Source organism: Procambarus clarkii, chromosome 16, assembly GCF_040958095.1.
Source record: "Procambarus clarkii isolate CNS0578487 chromosome 16, FALCON_Pclarkii_2.0, whole genome shotgun sequence".
NCBI lineage: Eukaryota > Metazoa > Arthropoda > Malacostraca > Decapoda > Cambaridae > Procambarus > Procambarus clarkii.
In genome coordinates this window covers 31,514,677-31,538,405 of record NC_091165.1, presented here as the reverse complement: position 1 = coordinate 31,538,405, position 23,729 = coordinate 31,514,677, and the positions used below count along the sequence as shown (strand labels likewise).

At 45.2% G+C, this 23,729-nt stretch overlaps 1 protein-coding gene across 1 annotated transcript in view; it reads right to left on the bottom strand.

The window, feature by feature from the left end:
* The window catches only part of DNAlig4 (DNA ligase 4), a 594,766-nt gene that overhangs the window by 282,959 nt on the left and 288,078 nt on the right, over positions 1-23,729 (bottom strand). The window contains exon 9 of the mRNA XM_045745582.2: positions 22,758-22,864. Within this exon, the coding sequence (XP_045601538.2) occupies positions 22,758-22,864 (107 nt within the window). The remainder of the gene's footprint in view (positions 1-22,757; positions 22,865-23,729) is intronic.

Below are 23,729 nucleotides of genomic sequence, written 5' to 3'. Positions count from 1 at the left end.
ACCGGACAACACAGGACGCACCCCCCGCCAAACCAATCAAGCATCAATAACCCAAGAACCCCTCCGGAAACCAGCCTTCTCGACCGTCGCCAGGACGGAGAAAGGCTGCACACGTACAAATCTACCACCAGTACCAAAGAGCAGAAACCTGAACCGAAGGGGCTACCACAAACTGAGAAGTTAAGAAGGCACCCTGATCAAGGACCAGGACAGCGCAGGGGACGCATAAGCAGGCCGGAGGTGAAACAAAACACGAGAATGCGTATGGAACGGGGCAGATGTGACGTCCACCCCGAACGCAAGCTGGAGCGGCTCCACCAGCACTGCATAAAACGAGGCAACAGTAAGAAAACATAAAAAAACTGTAGTCCAGAAAACCCAAGAAAGGTCAAGACAACCCGATGCGAAAGAGAAGACAACGTACAAAGAGCAAGAAAAAGTGCATAGAAACACCAGGAACGTCATACTGTCGCCAAGACGAAGCTCGCAGGTGGGACACCGTCAACAAGGCCACCTGAACACCACAGAGATGGTGATACCCGCGTCAAAACACCAGACGCGAAGAGCCAAGGAGAAGGCCGAACCAGTCACGTACAGGACCGATCCGACCTGCCGAAAGAGATGGAGCCGCGGGAAAATGCCGCGGGTTCGGACACCTATCAAGCAGCATCTGAAAAGAAGCTGGGCCGGCCACCAAGGAACCATAAGGACTGCTCTCGTGTGAATGGGCTGCAACCAAGCCAAAACCCGAAGCAACAGCTGGACTGGGAGAAGAGGAACAGGTACCCCTACCTCGACCAGTCCTGCTGAAAAGCATCCAACGTGAATGCCTCGCAGGCGGGTAAGGCGCCACATAAAATGGGCGACGCCTAGACCTCGCCGACTCGAAGAACGTCCAAGGCCAGGAGTCCATACGTCCGGCAGAGCCAACGAAACGAGTCGGTGATGACTGGCCAATCCGCGAACAGAGAAATGAACTGAGACAGCTGTCCGCCAGGACGCAGCACACCCCGGACATGAAACACGGTTAGCCAAACCCAGAGAATCCAGCAAATGAGCCACTCCAAGGAACCAACCCCAAAGGTCAACACCTAAGAGAAATCCTGTGATTCCGGCAAGAACCGCCAGAGAACAGTCCGAATGGAGCTGAATGGTAGAGCACCGAGTGACCCAAATCCTCCGAAGCGCAAACCAGACAGCCACGAACTCCCGAACCGTGCTGTGAGCCCGAAGGACGGACAGACTCCACCATCCCCGGCCAACCTGGTGAGCACTGGTCACAAAAGCCCCAGCCGAGAGATGACCCGTCCATGAACACATCGAGCGAAGGCTCGGGGAGGTGCCAAGGCACGGAACCCTGAAAACCCCAAAGAGGAAGCTGGTGACGCAGCACCAACACAAGATACCCGGAGGAACGAAGCCAACGATTGCAAAAGGCGGAAGGGGAGTCTCCAAAGGAACCAAACAGACGCCGAAGTCAAACCCGACCCCACGGGCAGACCAGCACGTCGAAGTTCAGACTCCCGCACAACAACTCGAGCTACCCGGGACCCCCTCATGCACAGCCGAAGGCAGGACCACAGCCACAGTAACACTTCTGGAGGGAAAGACAATGAGTGGCCCAATAGCCCTAAACAAGGCCCAGGTCCGAACTCGGGACGGAAACAGATGGAATGGCCTCCAGATCACCAGGAAACCAAACCCGGCGATCTGGAAAGAACCACACCCCTGGTGAGCAGACAAGCGGACCGACTGGGAGCCCACACCAGCCAGTCGTCGAGGTAGGCCAGACACCGAATCTCAAGCAGACTCAGACAGGGCACCAAGATCCGGTAAAGATGCAAAAATACACCAAGTGCCAATAATTGACCTGGAGGTCCAGGGTCACCATCCAGGCACCCGGCCCCCAACAGAAGCCGGACAGGACACAACAGTCCTCCTAGGAGGGCATAGAAGCCAGGGCGCAGACTGAAGAAGTCCAGAAGAACCGCAGATTCGAAGGCCCATGTCTGCAAAGAGCAGACGGGAACCCCAGAAGGATGGGGCGGATCAACCACGCCCAACGCACCCATCAAGATGACATGACGAAGCGCAAAGAAAGAAGCCCACCCCGCCAGCTCTGAACCCCCCAAAGGGAGAGAAGCCGTCCACCGCCGCCACCAGAGGCCGGAAGACAACCAAAAGCGCCCACCAACAGCAGGACCATACGAGAATCAACAGAGCAAGCTGCTCCCCCAGCGCCCCATCAACAGAGAAGGGAACAGAGCCCCTTCCGAAAGAAAAAGTACACATACACATATATACATATCATGTATATATACATACACATACATATACACATACACGCAAGGTATGTGACACACACTAGGTAATTACACTAAGGTAATTACACGTACGTATGCCCATACACATGTGCACACACACACAGTGTACACATGTACATACGTACACACTTTAGAAATTAATTATTAATTAATAATTAATAATTAGTAGAAATTAGGCAGGCAATTAGGAAAGAACTGGTTACCAACAGTAAACTAGTACAAAACACTGCAGATAGAACTAAGTCCATAATAATTTTTGGATGTTTAGAGAAGGAAATTTCATCTAGGGTGGACCGAGCAGCAGAAGAGATGAAAATCATAGAGAAAATAGTAGGTTTAGGAGAAGGCTCAAAGGAAAATGTCAGTGAATTTAGAAGAATAGGAAAATATGAGAAAGACAAGAACCGCCCCTTAAGGGTGACGTTTAATGGAGTGAAAAACATGATGGAAGTGCTTAGAAATGCCAGGAAATTGCAGTGTGATGAGGTTGGCAAACTTAGGTCAATAAGACAAGACCTCTCCAAGGAAGACAGAGAAAAGCTGAAAATGAACCTAATTGAGGCAAAACGTCTAAATGGAGATAGAAATGAACAAGACAGAAATTCTTTTTTCTACAAAGTGTCAGGGACTGGAAAGCTTGTGAAATGGTACATAAAAACAAAGCAACAAGATCAGTAGTGGAAGGGGGAGTAAAGAGCAAAGGAAAAGGGAACATGTTCCTGAAAATTGTATATACCAACATAGATGGAGTGAGGTCAAAAACTTTGGAGTTGCAAGATATAATCCAGCTTAGGGTCCCAGATTTAGTCGCATTATCAGAGACGAAACTTGAAGGAAATATAATAAATGAAGTCATATTCCCAAGACGCTATTTAGTTTGGAGACGTGACAGGAAAACTAGGAAGGGAGGAGGATTGGCTGTACTGGTGAAAAAACACCTGAAGGTAAGAGTGTTAATATTTGAAAACCCTCGATATATTGACATAATGGCATTGCAGATCTGGAATCAGGACGATAAGCTGATAATTTTAAATGCCTACAGCCCACCAGCAAGCAACACATGGACAAAGGAAGAATTGGATAACAAATGAGAGGGCCTCATAATGGTCATGAGAGATATTATTGTACAAGCAGATAAGGATAAATCACGACTGTTGATACTGGGGGACTTCAACTTTAATGCAATAGGCTGGGAGGCCTATGAAGCAAGAACGGAGGACTTTTGGACATGCAGATTTGTGAACCTCATTCTGGAGACATTCTTGTATCAACACATAAAGCAGGCCACAAGAATGAGGGAAGGAGATGTACCATCAGTACTGGATCTAGTATTCACCAGAAAAGAAGAAGAAGAGATTTGACATCCAGTACCTTCCTCCTTTGGGAAAGAGTGATCACGTCCTGTTAGACATTGATTATGCTTTAAGATATCATCTAGAAAAAATGGGGACATTGAAACAGTTGATAAACTCGATTTAAGGAGAGGTCACTATGGGGAACTTCGAAATTTTTTTAATGAGTGTAATTGGACAGACTTGTTCCTAGGCAGGGAAGTAAATGAAATGTATGCCAAATTTTTAAAAATCTATGAGGAAGGCACACAAACATTCATACCAAAGCAGAGATGCAGGGCCAGAAAACAGGATTGGTTCAAAAGAAATTGTGAGAGGGCCAGAGACCAAAAGACACAAAAATGGAGTCAGTATTGGAAGAGGCCAAACCCCCAAACATACCAGTGATACAAAGATGCGAGAAATAACTATACGGCAGTAAGGAGAGAGGCAGAAAGAAATTTTGAAAAAGGGATAGCGGATAAATGTAAAACAGAACCGGGCCTATTCTACAAATTCATAAACAACAAATTGCAGGTAAAGAATAATATCCAGAGGTTGAAAATGGGAAACAGACTCACAGAAAATGAAAATGAAATGTGTGAAATATTAAATGAAAAGTTCCAAAGTGTGTTTGTACAAAATGAAATCTTCAGAGAACCAGACACAATAAGAATTCCAGAGAACAACATAGAGCGGATAGAGGTGTCTAGAGATGGAGTGGAAAATATGCTAAAGGAGCTCAGTAAGAACAAAGCAGCTGGCCCAGATGGAGTTTCACCATGGGTTCTGAGAGAATGTGCATCTGAGCTCAGCATTCCACTTCACCTGATCTTTCAGGCATCCCTGTGTACAGGAATTGTAGCAGACGTGAGGAAACAGGCTAACATAGTTCCAATCTACAAAAGTGGAAGCAGGGAAGACCCCTTCAATTATAGACCTGTATCATTTACAAGTGTAATAGAGAAAGTATTGGAAAACTAATCAAAACTAAATGGGTAGAACACCTGGAGAGAAATGATATAATATCAGACAGACAGTATGGTTTTCGATCTGGACGATCCTGTGTATCGAATTTACTCGGTTTCTATGATCGAGCCACAGAGATATTACAGGAAAGAGATGGTTGGGTTGACTGCATCTATCTGGACCTAAAAAAGGCTTTTGACAGAGTTCCCCATAAGAGGTTGTTCTGGAAACTCGAAAATATTGGAGGGGTAACAGGTAAGCTTCTAACATGGATGAAAAATTTTCTGACATAGAAAAATGAGGGCAGTAATCAGAGGCAATGTATTGGACTGGAGAAATGTCACAAGTGGAGTACCACAGGGCTCAGTTCTTGCACCAGTGATGTTTATTGTCTACATAAATGAGCTACCAGTTGGTATACAGAATTATATGAACATGTTTGCTGATGATGCTAAGATAATAGGAAGGATAAGAAACTTAGATGATTGTCATGCCCTTCAAGATGACCTGGACAAAATAAGTATATGGAGCACCACTTAGCAAATGGAATTTAATGTTAATAAATGTCATGTTATGGAATGTGGAATAGGAGAACATAGACCCCACACAACCTATATATTATGTGAGAAATCTTTAAAGAATTCCGATAAAGAAAGAGATCTAGGGGTTGTTCTAGATAGAAAACTATCACCTGAGGACCACATAAAGAATATTGTGCAAGGAGCCTATGCCACGCTTTCTAACTTCAGAATTGCTTTTAAATACATGGATGGCGATATACTAAAGAAATTGTTCACGACTTTTGTTAGGCCAAAGCTAGAATACGCAGCAGTTGTGTGGTGCCCATATCTTAAGAAGCACATCAACAAACTGGAAAAGGTGCAAAGACATACTACTATGTGGCTCCTAGAACTGAAGGGCAAGAGCCACGAGGAGAGGTTAGAGGCATTAAATATGCCAAAACTAGAAGACAGAAGAAAAAGAGGTGATATGATCACTACATACAAAATAGTAACAGGAATTGATAAAATTGATAGGGAAGATTTCCTGAGACCTGGAACTTTAAGAACAGGAGGTCCTAGATTTAAACTAGCTAAACACAGATGCCGAAGAAATATAAGAAAATTTACTTTCGCAAACAGAGTGGTAGACGGTTGGAACAAGTTAGGTGAGAACCTTCCTTGGTGGTGGAAGCCAAGACCGTCAGCAGTTTCAAAGCGTTATATGTCAAAGAGTGCTGGGAAGATGGGATACCACGAGCGTAGCTCTCATCCTGTAACTATACTTAGGTAATTACACACACATACACTTGAAAAGAAAATTACAAGCCGCCGACCAGTGGGCAGAGCACACGCCGGCCAGGCAAAAAAGGCATAAAACTGCATCTAAAGGCCCACCTCGACAAAACCTCAAAGTCCCAGCATGACCACAACACGTGCCAAGACCCAAAAAGATCAGTCTGCAAGCCAGGAAGACCTCGGAACTCCAGAAGGCAGAACTGGGTCACACACGAGGAAACAAAACCCCCTGAACCCACAAAGGGGACCCAAGAGGAAGAAACCTCCGGAACGAAACCAAAGAACCCAAAGGAACCCGGAATCGAACCAAGAGAAGGCCAAACCACCACATTTTGCCGGCGGAGAAACACCACAAAAGTCAAAGCACAGCCCCCAGACAGAACCCCCAGGGAAAACGGTCATAATAGACCGAAAACCGAAGGACAAGGTGTGGGAGCAACCATAACAGCCAGGGACACTGAGCCTAAACCCAAAGGCCCAGACCCAAAACAGACAAAAATGGGAAACCCGGTGTAAAATCAACACTCAAACGTTCCCAGAGGAACAGGAAATGGGCAAAAAACACCAGAAAAGCAAAGAAACGACAACAGGAGAATAAAACCCCTAAAAAAAAGGTGAAAACTCACCCAAGAAGCTCGCTCGCACATCCAGTCGCATGTAAACAAACCGCAACGCCGGGAAACCGGCAGACGAAAATGGCCGCCAGAACAGGGGCTGTGAGTGACGTTAAAGAAACAAAAACACGCCAGCAAAAGTGGGAAGCAAGCAGACTGGATGGGTGAAAAACGCCGCCCAAAAGCAAAAAACCCAGGCAGGGGCAAACTGGTCCAGAACTGCTAGCAGGCATCCCCCACAGCCCCGGGAACCAGCAACACAGGCCCGGGGGCAGAGCCTGGTTGATACCTGGTTGGTTGATACCTGGTTGATGGGGTTCTGGGAGTTCTTCTACTCCCCAAGCCCGGCCCGAGGCCAGGCTTGACTTGTGAGAGTTTGGTCCACTAGGCTGTTGCTTGGAGTAGCCCGCAGGCCCACATACCCACCACAGCCCGGTTGGTCCAGCACTCCTTGGAGGAATAAATCTAGTTTCCTCTTGAAGATGTCCACGGTTGTTCCGGCAATATTTCTTATGCTTGCTGGGAGGGTGTTGAACAACCGTGGACCTCTGATGTTTATACAGTGTTCTTTGATTGTGCCTATGGCACCTCTGCTCTTCACTGGTTCTATTCTGCATTTTCTTCCATATTGTTCACTCCAGTACGTTGTTATTTTACTGTGTAGATTTGGTACTTGACCCTCCAGTATCTTCGAGGTGTATATTATTTGATATCTCTCTCGTCTCCTTTCTAGTGAGTACATTTGGAGAGCTTTGAGACGATCCCAATAATTTAGGTGCTTTATCACGTCTATGTGTGCCGTATATGTTCTCTGTATTCCCTCTTTTTCAGCAATCTCTCCTGCTCTGAAGGGGAAAGTGAGTACTGAGCAGTACTTAAGACAGGACAACACAAGTGACTTAAAGAGTACAACCATTGTGATGGGATCCCTGGATTTGAAAGTTCTCGTAATCCATCTTATCATTTTTCTGGCTGTCGCAATATTTGCTTGGTTATGCTCCCTAAATGTTAGGTCAGCAGACATCATTATTCCCAAATCCTTTACATGTTGTTTTCCTACTATGGGTACATTTGATTGTGTTTTATACCCTGTATTATGTTTAAGGTCCTCATTTTTACCGTACCTGAGTACCTGGAATTTATCACTGTTAAACATAATGTTATTTTCTGATGCCCAGTCAAAAACTTTATTAATATCAGCTTGAAGTTTTTCAATGTCTTCAGCCGAGGTAATTTTCATACTGATTTTTGTGTCATCTGCAAAGGATGATACGAAGCTGTGACTTGTATATTTGTCTATATCTGATATGAGAATAAGGAAAAGCAGCGGTGCAAGGACTGTACCCTGAGGTACAGTGCTTTTAACTGCACTTGGACTAGATTTTATATGGTTGACCGTTACTCGCTGAGTCCTGTTTGACAGAAAACTGAGTATCCAGCGTCCTACTTTACCGGTTATTCCCATTGACTTCATTTTGTGTGCTATCACGCCATGGTCACATTTATCGAAAGCCTTTGCGAAGTCCGTGTATATCACATCAGCATTCTGTTTTTCCTCTAATGCCTCAGTGACTTTGTCGTAGTGCTCAAGTAGCTGTGAGAGGCACGATCTTCCCGCTCGAAATCCATGTTGGCCTGGGTTGTGAAGGTCATTGGTCTCCATGAAATTGGTGACCTAACTCCTAATCACTCTCTCAAATACTTTTATTATGTGCGATGTTAGTGCAACTGGTCTATAATTCTTTGCCAATGCTTTGCTCCCTCCCTTGTGTAGAGGGGCTATGTCTGCTACTTTAAGTGCATCTGGTATCTCTCCCGTGTCCAAGCTCTTCCTCCACACTATACTGAGTGCCTGTGCTACCGGCATTTTGCATTTCTTTATAAATATTGAAGTCCATGAGTCTGGACCTGGGGCCGAGTGCATGGGCATGTTTTCAATTTCTCTTTCAAAATTTAGTGCGCTCATGTTGATATTAGTTATATTTACAGGGGTTTGAATATCCCGCATAAAGAAATTGTCTGGATCTTCCACTTTCATGTTGTTTATTGAAGTGCTAAACATGTCCTCATACTGCTTTTTTAGGATTTCACTAATTTCTTTGTCATCCTCCGTGTATAAACCTTCACTTGTACGAATAGGTCCAATACTGGCAGTGGTTTTTGCTTTTGATTTCGCATATGTGAAGAAGTATTTTGGATTTTTCTTTATTTCCTGAATTGCTTTTTCTTCTAACTGCCTTTCTTCAGTTTCATATGAGTGTTTCAATTTCCGCTCGATTTCTTCAATCTCCCTATTTAAATTATTCCTTCTTTGACGGGAAATTCGTGTCTGCATAAGCAGTTCCGTTATTTTTTTCCTGCGGTTATAGTGTCGTCTGCGTTCTCTTTCTACGTTGTATCTCTTTCTGGCATTCCTCAAAGGAACATGTTTCAGACAGATTTGATATGCTTCCGAAGTCAGTTTTTCTATTCCTTCTGTAGGACTTGTATTACTTAAAACAGTTTTCCATGGAATGTTTGTAAGTTCCCAGTTTATTATCTCCCAGTCTATCCTTTTATTATTAAAATTGAATTTACTGAATAGCCCCTCTCGCTTTATCAACGTTTTAGGTCAATTCTGAGTATTGATGGTCGTTTGCACTTCAATGAGCTTGTGATCTGAATATGTGGTATCTGATATCGTAATGTCTCTGATAATGTCGTCATTGTTCGTAAAGACCAGATCTAGAATATTTTCATTTCTCGTTGGCTCCGATATCTGCTGATTGAGTGAAAATTTGTCACAGAATCTAAGTAGTTCTCTAATCTGTGGTTGGTTAGGTCCCGATAGATTTCCTGGTATAATATTATTGTTTGCTATTCTCCACCTGAGACTAGGCAAGTTGAAGTCACCTAGGAAGATAATATCAGGTATCGGGTTCTCCAAATTATCAAGGCTATTCTCTATTTTGTTTATCTGTTCTGTGAATTCCTCAGCCGTTGCATCTGGCGGTTTGTATATTAGAATAATCATTAAATTTATTTTCTCTATTTTTAATCCCAGTACCTCTGCCACCTCATTTGTAACGTTTAGGAGCTCTGAGCATACAAGGTCTTCCCTAATATACAGATCCACTCCTCCATGTGACCTAATTTTCCTATCACACCTGTATAGGTTATATCCTGGAATCCAGATCTCACTGTCCAACAATTCCCCTGCATGGGTTTCTGTGAAAGCTCCAAATACTGCATTTGACTCCGTGAGGAGGCCATTTATGAACTGTACTTTGTTGTTCTTGTTTTCAGTCCTTGTATGTTGGCAAAGATGAATAAGGTTACTCTATTAGTGATAGTTTGACTGGGAGACTTTTTCGGCAAGCCCATTATGCGTGGACATATTGAGTTTGTTCTGACTAGTGCTGATTGTTGTAGGGCAGTTGCCTGTCGTAGTTGTAGTTCCCTTTCGGTGTGTAATTGTATCTGTAATTCTGGAATGCAAGTGGATCTGGCATCCAGTTCCATGCATTCTCCATGCTCCTCCTTTTGAATTCTCTTTCGGTTTGGTATAAAAAAAATTATCGAGTTTACTCCAAATTCATTATCCTGCTTGCCACTCTTTATGTAGCGTTCCGTGCCTTTCACGTGAAAGTATGGGCGTCTGAGGTCATAGCATTTTCTGTCCTCCAGTGAGGTTTGGCACATGTCAGGATGGAAAAACCTACATATTGATCCAAATCGACACTCACCTTTCCTAAGCATATTTAAACATTTTTTAGGATGTTGGTAACTGCATTCTAATCCTTTCTTATTACCAGCATATCTATGTCTGCATATGCCCTTTGCATAAAATTTGCATAAGTCTGTCCTTCTGTTCTGACTCGCTCTATCGGGAACCATCGTAGTGTCTGTACCTATTGAGCTGTCAGTGCTGTCTGTTACACTTTCTAGTTTACTCTCATCTACATCCGGGCCTACTGAGTCAGAGTTTACAACTTCCTGAGTTTCAACCTCAGTTTCCTTCCTGACTATAGCCTCCGCCTCTGGTATATTAGAATTGTTGTTGTTCCTTTCCTACTCCTTCTGGATGGCTGGTAGGCTTTCAATGAATGATGTTTTCAGATCATGTGTCATGTTATCTAGAAGGTTTTTTAGGATATTCCAAGCTGGCAGGTCATTTTTACACACCCTCAGCAAGTGGCCAGCTCTCAGTGCTGTGGTGTTACTCACTCCTGTACAAGCCGAATGAAAGCTATTCTTACAGATATAACATTCAATTCCCGTTGCCTTCGACTTCAAGGAGTTGTTACAGTGGCCACAAATTTGTTTATTTACTCCCATTTTGCCTTGTTTTGTTGTATATATCTATATATTTATAATATTATATGTATACCGTATATTTGTAACAATATATATGTTTATTTGTTCTACTGTATGGTCAGTACTTATCGCACGGTTGAGGATGAGGAGGTCGAGCTGTCCTCCAAGCCCTTCGCCCATAAAGAAAAGCAAGAGTCCATGGGAAAGGCAGCAAGAAAGGGCGGCTGGTAAGACCCATAAGCGTTGGCAGGAGGAACCGGCTCGAAAACCTCCGTCCCCCAACCCGAACAGGGCAGCCCCCGAAAACCGCCAGTCTCAGCCCCAACTAAACCCCGCCCCGACCCCGAAACCCACAGACAGACCGGAGCCGGGAACAGGGAGGGAAAGGGGCGAACAGAACCTAACCAAATGGGGCGGCCTTGGGGCATCTGAGTGGGAAACCAACCAAGCATGTTGCAGCAACCTAACCTAGCTTGCAACACGGATGCTGCCTGTGCTCTGAACAGTAATAACATCAGGAGAGTACTGGAGAACAAGCAGAGAAAATCTCTCGCAAGACTCTGGATCAAGGTGTCAGTGACCCAACAGGCAGCATGACGGAGGTGAAAGTGGCGACTGTCACCCAGAGACAAGGGCACAGCAACCAACGATCCCATACAAGACGGGTTGGAACCCGGAAGACACATTCAATGGTCCCCCAAGCCCAGACAGGGGTTTCCAGGGCTCGTAGGCTGACTGCTAAGGGAGCCGGTTAGCCGAGCGGACAGCACGCTGGACTTGTGATCCTGTGGTCCTGTGTTCGATCCCAGGCACCGGCGAGAAACAATGGGCAGAGTTTCTTTCACCCTATGCCCCTGTTACCTAGCAGTAAAATAGGTACCTGGGTGTTAGTCAGCTGTCACAGGCTGCTTCCTGGGGATGGAGGCCTGGTCAAGGATTGGGCTGCAGGGGACACTAAAAAGAAGCCCCAAAATCATCTCAAGATAACCTCAAGATAAGGTGTTGCTAAACCGGTAGGGGATAGCACTGAAAACCCGAGATGTGTACAATCACGGGGCCTAGCAGAGGGCCGCCAAACACTACCAGTGGAACTATAGCCACACTGGGCAGACCATCACCAGGCAATTGAAAATAAAAACAAAAGAAAAACCCCGCAAAAGTACACCGTCTCCAGAGGCAACAGGAACCGGATGCCGCTTAGGTGGCAGGCTGTGCAACACCTTGACGCCCTAACCAGCACAATACCAATCCCTACCCAGGGCCAAATAAGGGCCCTAAGCCCCAGCTGGCCCCAAGGGCGAAGCAAATGCCAAGCAGCAAGAACCTCTACAGGAATGGTTCTCGAACGCCCCAGGGAAGATAACCCTGTTACGCAAGGGCAGTACTCACAGGGCACTTAGGGAAGTCAGCCACTAAGCGCATGCAGCCCCGGCACTGATGAGGTACTCCTGGCCACCGCACAACACAACACACGGCAGTGAACGCCACACAAGGCAAACACCGCCTAGGAAACTGAGGCCAGAGAAGCGTCTATCCCGGTTGACATTAGCTTACGAACTGAAGCTTGGCAGCCGGCGCAGTAGGTCCGGGGCTACCCCCTCCCCCTCTCGGGGTGGAGAGGGCTGTGCGGACAATCGGCGCGGCAGTAAAGTGTGATGTTTGCTTGTTTGCTTCTTTCCTTGGGATTGTAGGGAGTTTCTACCTCTCTGTTCAGCTTTTTGTTTTAGTTTTTTACCATGTGGGGTTTGTTTTGTTATGCCTACCTTTCTGGGTGCCTAACCCCGGTCGATGGCAGAAAAGGAAAACCCCAACCACAAGAAGGTTTTCCAGTGCCATTGCTCCCTGAAACCTCTCTGAAGGGGCCAGGTTCTGTCGCTGGTCCCTGGTAGGTCTGAACTCCTTAGCTAATGTCCTGGTCTAATATAACATACATTAACCCGATAAGCTTCAGGGAGCCGTAGGGGCAATAACCGACAAAGTATTTGTTCACTGATTGATGAACATACAGTGGTATCTCGGAATGCGAGTGTCCCTGTATGTGAGTTTTTCGGAAGACGAGCAGGATTTACTACAAAAATATGTCTCGGAAGGCGAGGGTTACCTCGGGACGCGAGTTTGTTGATACGTGTACAGGCCGACTGGCGCGTGGTGGCATGGCGATCGCGCCTCAGTTTACCAGTGTCTCGTGTCCAGTGACTATCCCACCTGAATTCTTCACAAGGATTTACAGTTTTTTATCGCTTTTTTGGCCATTTGAGCATAAAAGTTGTCATTATATATCTTGCCATGGGTCTCAAGAAAGCCATTGGTAAGGTTCAACCTAAGAAAATAGCTGTGAGTAGAGGCAGTAGAGGATGTCCCTTCTTGATTAAGAAAATGTGTGAAGTATGGGAAGAACTGCAAAGTTTTGTTGAAAAAACTCACCCAGATAAAGCTGTAGCAGGCCGTTGCATTGACCTTTTAAATGATAATGTGATGTCTTACTACAGACAAGTGTTAAAATGTAGGGAAAAACAAGTGTCATTAGATAAATTCTTAGTAAAACAATCAAGTCCTAGTGGTATGCAGGCAAAATGTGCCAGAGTGTGCATACCAGTGAAGTCCTCACTGCCTGATGTGATAATGGAAGGGGACTCCCCTTCCAAACAGTAACTCCTCTCTTTCTCCCACCTCCTCACCATCTTCCATACGCCTACAGCATTCAACAGCAAGGTAAGTAATAACTTGAACATAGTTTTGTAGGTTTATTTAGATGAATTAGGTATAAAAATTTAGTTTGATGTGGGGTTTTTGGGGTAGTCAGGAACGGATTAATTCATTTCCCTTTATTTCTTATGGGGAAATTAGCTTCGGAATGCGAGTTTTCGGAATACGAGGCGTCTCCAGGAACCAATTAAACTCTTAAACTGAGGTATGCCTGTAATTGAATCAACAATATGCACACCATATTTTTGAGTACAGCAATGATTCACTCATTTTATTATATAAATATATCAAACTACACACTATTGAATAATATTACAGCAAAAAAAGTATGAAAAATCAATCAGAGATATTGAAATAATTCGGTAATTATCTCTTTGTGGCAACTCCAGCCTGACAGCTGGCGAGCAACAGACCGCCTGGGACGCATGCTGAGTCAGCGCCTATAATTTGCCAGACTTCCCTGCCCTATAGCGGGCAATATATGCCACTTACGTTTTTATTATTATTTTTCCCGTGATCAGTGAACACAAATTAACAGGTTAGGAAGAAAAAATAATTTTTTTTTTTCAAAATGACATGCGCCTGTGGGGATGACAGGATATTAACCCTCAAACCGCGCATATCATATATAAATGATATCAGTGACAAAACCGAAACCACGCACATCATTTATATTTGATTTCGTGTCTAGCGCTATAATTTAAACGCCCCGCCTGGGATAGGGGCAGCTATAGTACAGCCACGACCGATTGTTGCCAGATGCCACCTAGAAAAAAAATCCAGGCTAACATTCTTGGGTGTTACAGCGTCAGTATTGAGCAAGCCACCAAGGCTGGCGCACACAGCACGAGCTCACAGCACCGCTGTTCAGCTTGTGACCACAGCATCGCCTACAAATACCATAATATAAATGATACTGCTATTATTTAGCAGTGATAGTATTACTGAAGCCCCCTGACTGTGATAAAACTGACCAGGATTCTGATAATAGCAGGATTGTGGTGATATTTAGCGCTGTGCTCCATGGAGGGAGGAGTAAGGCTGTGGAAGGGAGGGTTGTGGCGTCGTTTTCTGACTGTGTGTGGCCACCATTTATTGACTGTACTCACCATACCAGCTTAGTGGTTCGATATGGTGAACACAAATGTAGATACTTATATATAACGTGTGTATAGTGTGAGATAACAGCGAGAGTAGGAGGTTGGGAGTCGCCATTTTGGTGAGGGAGGAGCGTCGTCTGCACGACTTGGCATGTTGTTTACTGATGGCCACTATGGTCTTTGGGCACCATACCAGCTTATTTGTTCAGGTATGGTGAATAAAACAGGTAGATACTTATATATAATGTGTGTATATAGCGTAATAACACCACAAACAATATTGTTGGAGAACAAATATTAGTGCGTCTGGCCTTGAGGGCGGCCGCCGATCAGCTGACTGTGTGAGTAGCTACATCTTATGGCCTTCACTCACCATACAAGCTTAGATGTACAGTTATGGTGAACAAAACATGTAAATACGTATATATAACGTCTGTGTATAGTGAATAAATACAGAAACAGTATTGTGGGAGGTGAATGAGGGTGAGTGAGGTGGTGTTGAGGGAGGGAGTGGCAGTGAGTGGCTCGCTGGTGTTTGGTGTTTCACTCCTCGTTGCTTTTTGACTCACAAGACCAACTTAGTAGTTCGTTATGGTGTACAAAACATGCAAATACTTATATATAACCTGTGTATATAGTGTAACAACAGCAAAACTATTTGTTTATTGTTTTATGAACATAATAATTGAATCACTAATATGCACACCATAATTTTGAGTACAGCGATGGTTCACACATTTTATAATATAAATATACCACAATTCACTGTATGGAATAATATTACTGCAAAAAAACTAAGAAAAAATCAATCAGAGACATTGAAATAACTAGGTACTGACCCCGCAATTATCCGGGATTCAAACATCCGGAAAACGCCCTTATACGGCCAAAATTGTGATCGGATAAAGTTATCACAATATCCGGCCAAAATGGCCACAGGAACCGGATAAAAGCTGGTTTGGCCGGATGAAAATACGGCCATACCGTATTAATCCCGTCTGTGGCTCTAGACGCACTGTGGAGGAGGGGGTGGGGTGGGTGGGTGGTGTTGGGAGGGTGGGAGGGGTGTGTCAGGAGGGACCACCTGGGTACAGGAATTACCATTAATTTTAGAACAATTAATCATAGCCAAAAACAAATGAAATAAGTACTAGTAATTATGTAATAACAAATAAATAAGTTTCCTAAAAGCATTGAGCACAGGCTGAAGTTTCCTTCAAAAATATTGTGAATTTTTTTCCTCCGGGCGGCCTACGTAACGTGCTATAGCTGCCCCACCCCAAGTGGACCCGTCCAACACTGGTCAACCCATGTGCGTCCGTCCCTCGTGTTATACACAGTGCTACGCCATTAGTGAAATATTTTTTTACATAACTTTTTTATTTTCATAGTAACTTTGAACATTTTTGGCCAAGACTATGTCTGGTAGCAGCATCAGTCGTTCTGGAGGTGTTAAGAGGAAGAAAGTTGTCCTAACAATTAAAGACAAGTCACTGTTATACACCTCAACCAGTGCGGCCTCACAGTGCTGCGCCATTAGTGAAATATTTTTTTAAATAACTTTCTAAGTTTTCATAGTAAGTTTGAACATTTTTGGCCAAGAATATGTCTGGTAGCAGCATCAATCGTTCTGGAAGTGTTAAGAGGAAGAAGATTGTCCTAGCAATTAAAGACAAGTTACATGTTGTTCAACCAGTGAGGCATCACAGGCAGCCAAGCGCCTTCAACAAGTGAGGCGCTACAGGCAAGCCAAGCGCCTTCAACAAGTGAGGCGCCACAGGCAAGCCAAGCGCTTTCAACAAGTGAGGTGCCACAGGCAAGCCAAGCGCTTTCAACAAGTGAGGTGCCACAGGCAAGCCAAGCGCCTTCAACAAGTGAGGCGCAAGCAAGCGCCTTTAACAAGTGAGGCATCACAGGCAAGCCAAGCGCCTTCAACAAGTGAGGGCATGCAAGCGCTTCAACAAGTGAGGTGCAAGCAAGCGCCTTCAACAAGTGAGCCCTCACAGGCAACCCAAATGCCTTTAACTAGTGAGGCTTCAGCAGCTGGCAGTCAAAACTAACTTAGCTTAATGAACTGTACAGTAATTTTAAGTGTACATTTTAGTGTTGTGTTAGTATAGGTTACGTAAATTGTTAAGAATTTTTAACTTCAAGATGTGTGGCATCAATCAAGAAGACGAACACCAACAAGGTAAGTTGAGGTTTCTAGTTGAATATTTAATAATTGTATGTGGTAAGGCAATTCAAATTATGTTGTTTGTAGTATAAAAATAGTTGGAAATGGTCACTTTTGGACTCGTAGGTGAAAAAGTACCATTATCCGAAAAATGTGATAATCCGGCTGGGGGTCCTTCCCATATAGTCCGGATGATCGAGTGGAGACAGTAATAATATATTTGTGGCAACTGCCGTCTGACAGCTCGGGCGGAGTATACCTCGTTTGGCGAAGGCTCTGCCAACGCCCCTTTTTTGCCACACTTCCCTACCCTATTGCGGCTAAAATATGCCACCTACGATTTTTTTGTTATTTTTTCCATGATCAGGGAACAAAAATGAACACTTCTATAAGACGAAAGAATTTTTTGGAATTTTTTTTTTTGTTGCACCTGTGGGTGTGAATTCCATTTGGGCCCCTAACGGTTTGAGGGTTAAACCCCGAGCATGTTAAGGGTTGCCAGTCAGAGGACAGCTCAAGACGGGAAAAGAAACGCAAGACCGAATCTAACAGACCATGGGTGCGCAAGTCCTCAGTGACCAAGGCAGCTAAAAGGGAAGGAACCTGCACATACAGCTGCACCACACCGACACCCTGAGGAAGGGCAGCGGCTAACAAATACGCATTGAGGTGCTCAAACTCGTCCCCAGGAAAACCTGGACCACTGTATGAGTCTTGCGCCAATTAAGCGTGCGGGAATGACAGAAAATGTCATGCCTCCAACGAGAAAAAGGGGCAGTCAGCAAGCCAAGACGACTCCCGAACCTCATAACGAACCCAGTAGGGACAAGACGTTCCATACACGAAAGAAGAAATATCCATTATGATGGCGTAATCCGGGTCGCGCAGGAGGTAAGCCGCAATGGCCTCCCTCGCCACATTTAGCGGGATGCGAGAGGCAGAAAACCTCTGGAAAGACGGGACCGAAGAACCCATGGGATCACGAAACTGAACCTGGGGAGGGGTAGACGCCAAATCCAACTCGTACAAGGATGGGGAAAAAAGAGAACCCCACACCCTGTAACACCAAGCCCCGCTCAGAGGGTACAAAAACCCAAGTGGGGCTCAATGGGGCCCAAGGCCCCCAAGTCAACCCCTCTCCCATCCCGGGAACTCCACCACGAGGATCCGGGCCGAGCCGTCCTCCAAACCTCCTGCCTCAAAAGAAAAGGCAGGAGCCAAAAAAGTAGAAACAAAGGGGGCCCACTGGTCAGACCCAGAAGCTCTGGTTGGAGGACCAGGGTAGAATGCCTCTGTCGCCACCCTGGAAGGGACATCCCCTGAAACCACCCAAGTCTCAAAGCTAACTAAACCTTGCCTCGACTCCGAAGTTCTCTGATGCTTCGGAGTCAGAAGCATGGAGGGAGGACCAGGACGAACAACAGAAGGGGAAGGAAAGAGGGGTGCGGTAGAAACCAAAGTTGAGGCGACTAACACCCCCAAGTCCGGATCAATATAACCAAAACAGGGCAGTCTCGGGGCATCCTGGAAAGCAATCAACCTAGCACATTGTGGCAGCATAAATCAAGCATGCAACGCCGAAACTGCCTGCACCCGCAAATCATGATCAAAGGACTGGGTGAATTCGAGTACGAACAAGGAACAAAACTCACAAGACTCTGGGTCGAAAGTGTCACCGACCCAAAAGGCAACACACCGGAGGCACAATCGGTGAGTGTCACCTTGAGACAGGGGGACAGAGCAGCCTTCAAACTCGCATGTAGCGAGAGAGGACCCAGGGGTCGCGTCCATCAGACCAAAGATCCCCCGCGGGGTTTCCAGGGCTCTTGGTCACGTTACCTTGCTAAGGGAAACCCAGGCAGGGTAGTGCTACCTGGTGCCCAAAAACTACCAAGCAAACTGCCACAGCTGAACCCCCAGGATGTGTACACTCGCTGGGAGCCTAGCGGAGGACCACCAAAGAATAAAGGGTGTGACCAAACCAAGAAGCAGACCCCCCCCCCCCAGGCAGGAAAAAAAAGAAAAAGAAACCTCCGCAAAAGGACAACGCATCCAGGCGGAACAGAGCCGGCCACTATGAGTGGAGAAAACTTATTGCACAGTACCCTATGCCCCCAAACAGTGACAAAAACTACCCCTACCCAGAGGCAAACAGGAAAGCAATAAACACCCCAGTTGAGTCCAAGGGCAGTCAATCACCGAGCAGCAAAAGATACAGCGGAGGTAGAACCCATGGAGACTTGTGGAAGGTAACCCCCAAGTCCCCAAGGGCAGTACTTACAGAGCACCTAAGGAAGGCAACCCTAGGCACATACAGCCCGAATACTGAAGAAATTACTCCTGGCTCACATGCCACAAAGCACAGAAATGGAATATGCTGGAGCCAGAGGCACACAACCTTGCCAGTATCACATCAGCCACAGAACTGCAGGGTGGATAGCCAACTCGGGGTTCTGGGGCTCCCCCTTCCCCATCCAGGGGAGGGAGGGGGGTTGTGCAGACAGCGGTGCGGTAACGTGGTGACGTCATGCTCGTTTGCTCATTTTCATTTGGGGAGTTCTATCCACTAGGTCAGCTTTCAGTAACAATATTTTCACTAGAATAAGGATTTGTTTTAGGGCGCTTACCTTTCTGGGTGCCTGATCGGTCGATGGTAGACATAGAATGCTTCCAACAACAAGGGTGATTTTTATAGGCCATTGCTCCTCATGCCTCTCTGAGGGGGCCAGGTTCTGGCTCGTGGTCCCTGGTAGGCCTAGAGCTCTATGCACTTTGACTGATGCCAGGGACTAATACATTCATATTAGCCTCGATAGCTCCGGGGAGCCGACGGGGCTCACCCCAGAAAATGCTTTGAAAACATAAAATTCCCATTAACATTTTGGCGTTGCTGAGCAGGGCCTCAAGAGGCACGGTATGTTTAACCACTGTGCTGCGCCGAGTCTATTGTGAAACTCCCCCAGTGCGCATGAAATAAAGTTCCTAAAAAATTCTTTTTTCTTCGTAAAAATGATAAATTCCCTTCCCTGAACATGTCTATGTAAAAATAAATACCAAATTCCACTTACTTTGGCTGTAGGGACATGGACAAGGTGCGCTGTGATGTCATCAGGGCCTGGTCGCCCGTGCGTGAATCGCCCAGACACGGTCGTGCGGGCCATTCAAGCACCGGGTGTTGCCACAAATATATTTTCAATTATTTGTTTTATGTATTTCCAATGCGGTTTTATTTGTTTTTTTTTATCGTATATGATACATATTTGTATCCTTTACAATATGTATACAGTAGAACGTTCATAATGTTCCATGGAACTGTGATACATGTGTCAGTAATGTGTCCACAATAAATGTTTATTGTCGCAATATTACCTGTTAAAAATTCAATAAAATTACAATATGCACAGTTTCACACACTATTTACACAGTAACACACTGTATTACACACTCAGTGCTTCGGAAGTGAGTAATAATCAATGAAGTAGGCCATGGTATACAGTGCGACTTCGCTCTCAGTACACCAGGTACAGATAAATTTTTGCTTCCTGTTTCTTCATTCTGTGTGCTTGCAAATAACGCACTCACGTACACCCTTGGCTATAGTACTTGTAGGTTATGTGTAGTCAAGCATGTAAGCAAAAGGTAATATTGAAAAGATTATAGGAAAAAATCAATTTGTAAGGTAGTCTTGAAAAGATCGCTTTGTATGATCCCACACAGGAAGAGATTCAGCTTACCTCAAGAGTGTCCGTCAGTCAGAAAGAGATTCAGCTAGCCTCAAAGAGTGTCTGTCAGTTAGAAAGAGATTCAGGTATTCTTGAAAATATCTATGGAAAACACCACCATGGAAGCCGCTAACACTGTTCATCTATGCTATTTGTATCAGATGCATCATCACTGAATGCAGAAAACGATTCATCTATGTATCATCTAAATAAATTGGAGATAACATAGGATTGCAAGGGTGACACTCAGAGCTACAACTGGATACGCTCGCTGTATCGTCCTCATAGGTGCTGTATCATTTGCGTCCGACCTTTGTGTTAGGTCCTTATTGCCCCTAGCTTCACCAATATTATGACCCTTATGTTCTTCAAACAATAAGGTTTGAATTTCATAAACAGAGCGTTATCTTTCAAAACCGTGTCGGACAGGTGTTTGGGAGCCAGAGGCGTGTGCGCCACCCATGGTTGCTAATTCAGTACTAAGCCAGCCAGCAGCCTTAGGGCATTCTGGAAATTTTTTCCAAGACGGCTGCCTCTCACTGCAGGTCCTTAAGAGTCCATTTTGTACACAACCGACCTCGTACATATTTAGAATTGGTACCGAAAAATCAAAAAGGGTTTTCTCGGTTGGCGCAGTTTCCCGCCGATCGAGAATACTCAGTTGGTGCAGTTAAGTGGTTAATGTTGGCTGCATAATGAGTGGCTAAACTACCATGCAGAGGATTCATGATAAGCACATTTGTGAACAAAGAATAAGAGATACAGGAATGACAGTGAGAGCCCATGAAAAATAAGAAAATGCAGAATAGAACCAGTGAAGAGCAGAGGTGCCATAGGCACAATCAGAGAACACTGTATAAACATCAGAGGTCCGCGGTTGTTCAACGTCCTCCCAGCAAGCATAAGAAATATTGCCGGAACAACCGTGGACACCTTCAAGAGGAAACTAGATTTATTCCTCCAAGGAGTGCCAGACCAACCGGGCTGTGGTGGGCCTGCGGGCCGCTCCAAGCAACAGCCTGGTGGACCAAACTCTCACAAGTCAAGCCTGGCCTCGGGCCGGGCTTGGGGAGTAGAAGAACTCCCAGAACCCCATCAACCAGGTATCAACCAGCCCAATGCTGCACCCGAGTTACAGGAAAGAGCACATGACATATCCCCGACTGCAGAAACCAAGTAACATAGATGAAAGGCGATATTAGGAGGCAGAGTGCATGTTTAGAGTCTCGAATGAAGGAAAAATATTAAGGCAAGAAGCATGAAGTTCTCATGCTCCTGCAAAAATCATCTCTCCATCTCTCTTTTTCTCTCTCTCTCTCTCACAGAGAGCCAAGAATTATAAAAGATCACATACACAATCCAAGCATGACCTCAGCTAAAGTGCAATGCTAGTAACATGCAACAGGAGTAGGGCCAAGCATGATAAGTAGGTCTTTAACATGCACAACACAGTTTAAAGACTCTCTTTCCATGAACAGGCACCCTCCCCCATGAGAGAACAAGCCTCCTGCATTGCCCTGAAGTGAGGTGACTCGAGAGGAGTTAAACATGTAGAGGAACATGCCTTTACATGCATGCAACAACATATACAACTACCTTTCACTGTATACAAAAACACAAGCATAAAAACAAAGCCATTGCCATCAGCAGAATTAATGTTCCAGGGAAACCCAGCACCTCTTAGCTGAAAGTGAAAAGCTGTTAAAGGGCCCAGCAAAGGGACTAGATGATGGCACCAGGTGAACGAATGAAGAGGCAGGGTGAGACCCTAGGTGACCTGTGCTGCTATCTGGTATACCTGGAGCATACCTGGATAGGGTTTTGGGAGTTCTTCTATTCCCCAAGCCCAGCATGGGGCCAGGCCAGCAGCTGAGTGCCTCACAGTTAGGGTATTTTCTCCATTGCAATGATAATTTGCCTCATTTACCTAGGAATGCTTAATTTCCTTCAAGCAATCACTTGTTTTATTGCACTTTTACTTTCTGGTGACTTTTATCTCGGGTATTGATGTTCTCTGAACTCCTAGCAACCTAGCGCCAGTTCACAAAGGAGGCAGATGGGTCTCAGAGGCCTGGTGTGTTTAGCAAAGATTTGGTTGTACTGTACTAGAACTAGGCTCAGAGAGAGCAACAGTAGGGTAACTAACATAATTTTTGGAAACCAATATAAGATAAGTTGTGTTAGTGACACAAAATGAATGAAATACCCAAATAAAACTTACTTGGATTTAACAGGGGTTTTTGCAGAAAAGATAACTCGGCCCTCCAAGGGGTTGATTACTGTTTTAAGTTTCTCCAGACGTTCAGAAAGTGGCAGATTAGTCAATACCTGCATCAAAAGAAAGAGGAAAATAACTATCTGAAATGCATTATACAGAAATACAAAAAAATATATATGCAAGGATTACAAGTCATGCAACAACTAAAATTAAAAAAAAAACAAGGTTTGAATGTAATGAAACGCCATTTTCTGGGTGAGCCCCAGAGGCTCCCTGGAGCTTATCGGGCTAATGTATGTTATATTAGACCGGGACATTAGCTAAGGAGTTCAGACCTACCAGGGAATGAGGGGAACCAGATCAACCCAAAGCGCATCCCCAGTCACTGTACGCAGGTAACGGCAAAGAGCTGCAACCAGACAACACATGACGCAACCTCAGTCGAACCAACCAAGCATCAATAACCCAAGGACCCCTCCGGAAAACAGCCGTCTCGACCGTCACCAGAAGGACGGAGAAAGGCTGCGAACATACAAACCTACCACCAGTACCAAAAAAGCAGAAACCCTTGCACCAGAAGAGAGCTGGAAGCTCCCCGACCCGACCCGCAGAGGCCCATGCCAACAAAATATGGCCTATAAAAATAATCTGGAACCAAAGGGGCTACCACAAACTGAGGAGAAGAAAGATAAGAGGGCACCATGATCAAGAACCAGGACGGCTCAGGCTACGCATGAGCAGGCTGGAGGTGAAACAAAACACGAGAAAGCGTACAGAATGAGGCAGATGTGACGTCCACCCTGAATGCAAGCGGGAGCGGCTCCACCAGAGCCACACGATACGAGGCGACAGTAAAAAGCATCAAAAAGCTGCCCTGAAAACCCAAGAAAAGACAAGACAACCTGATGCAAAAGAGAAGACAACATACAAAGAGCAAAAAAATGGTGAATAGAAACACCAGGAAATGTAATATTG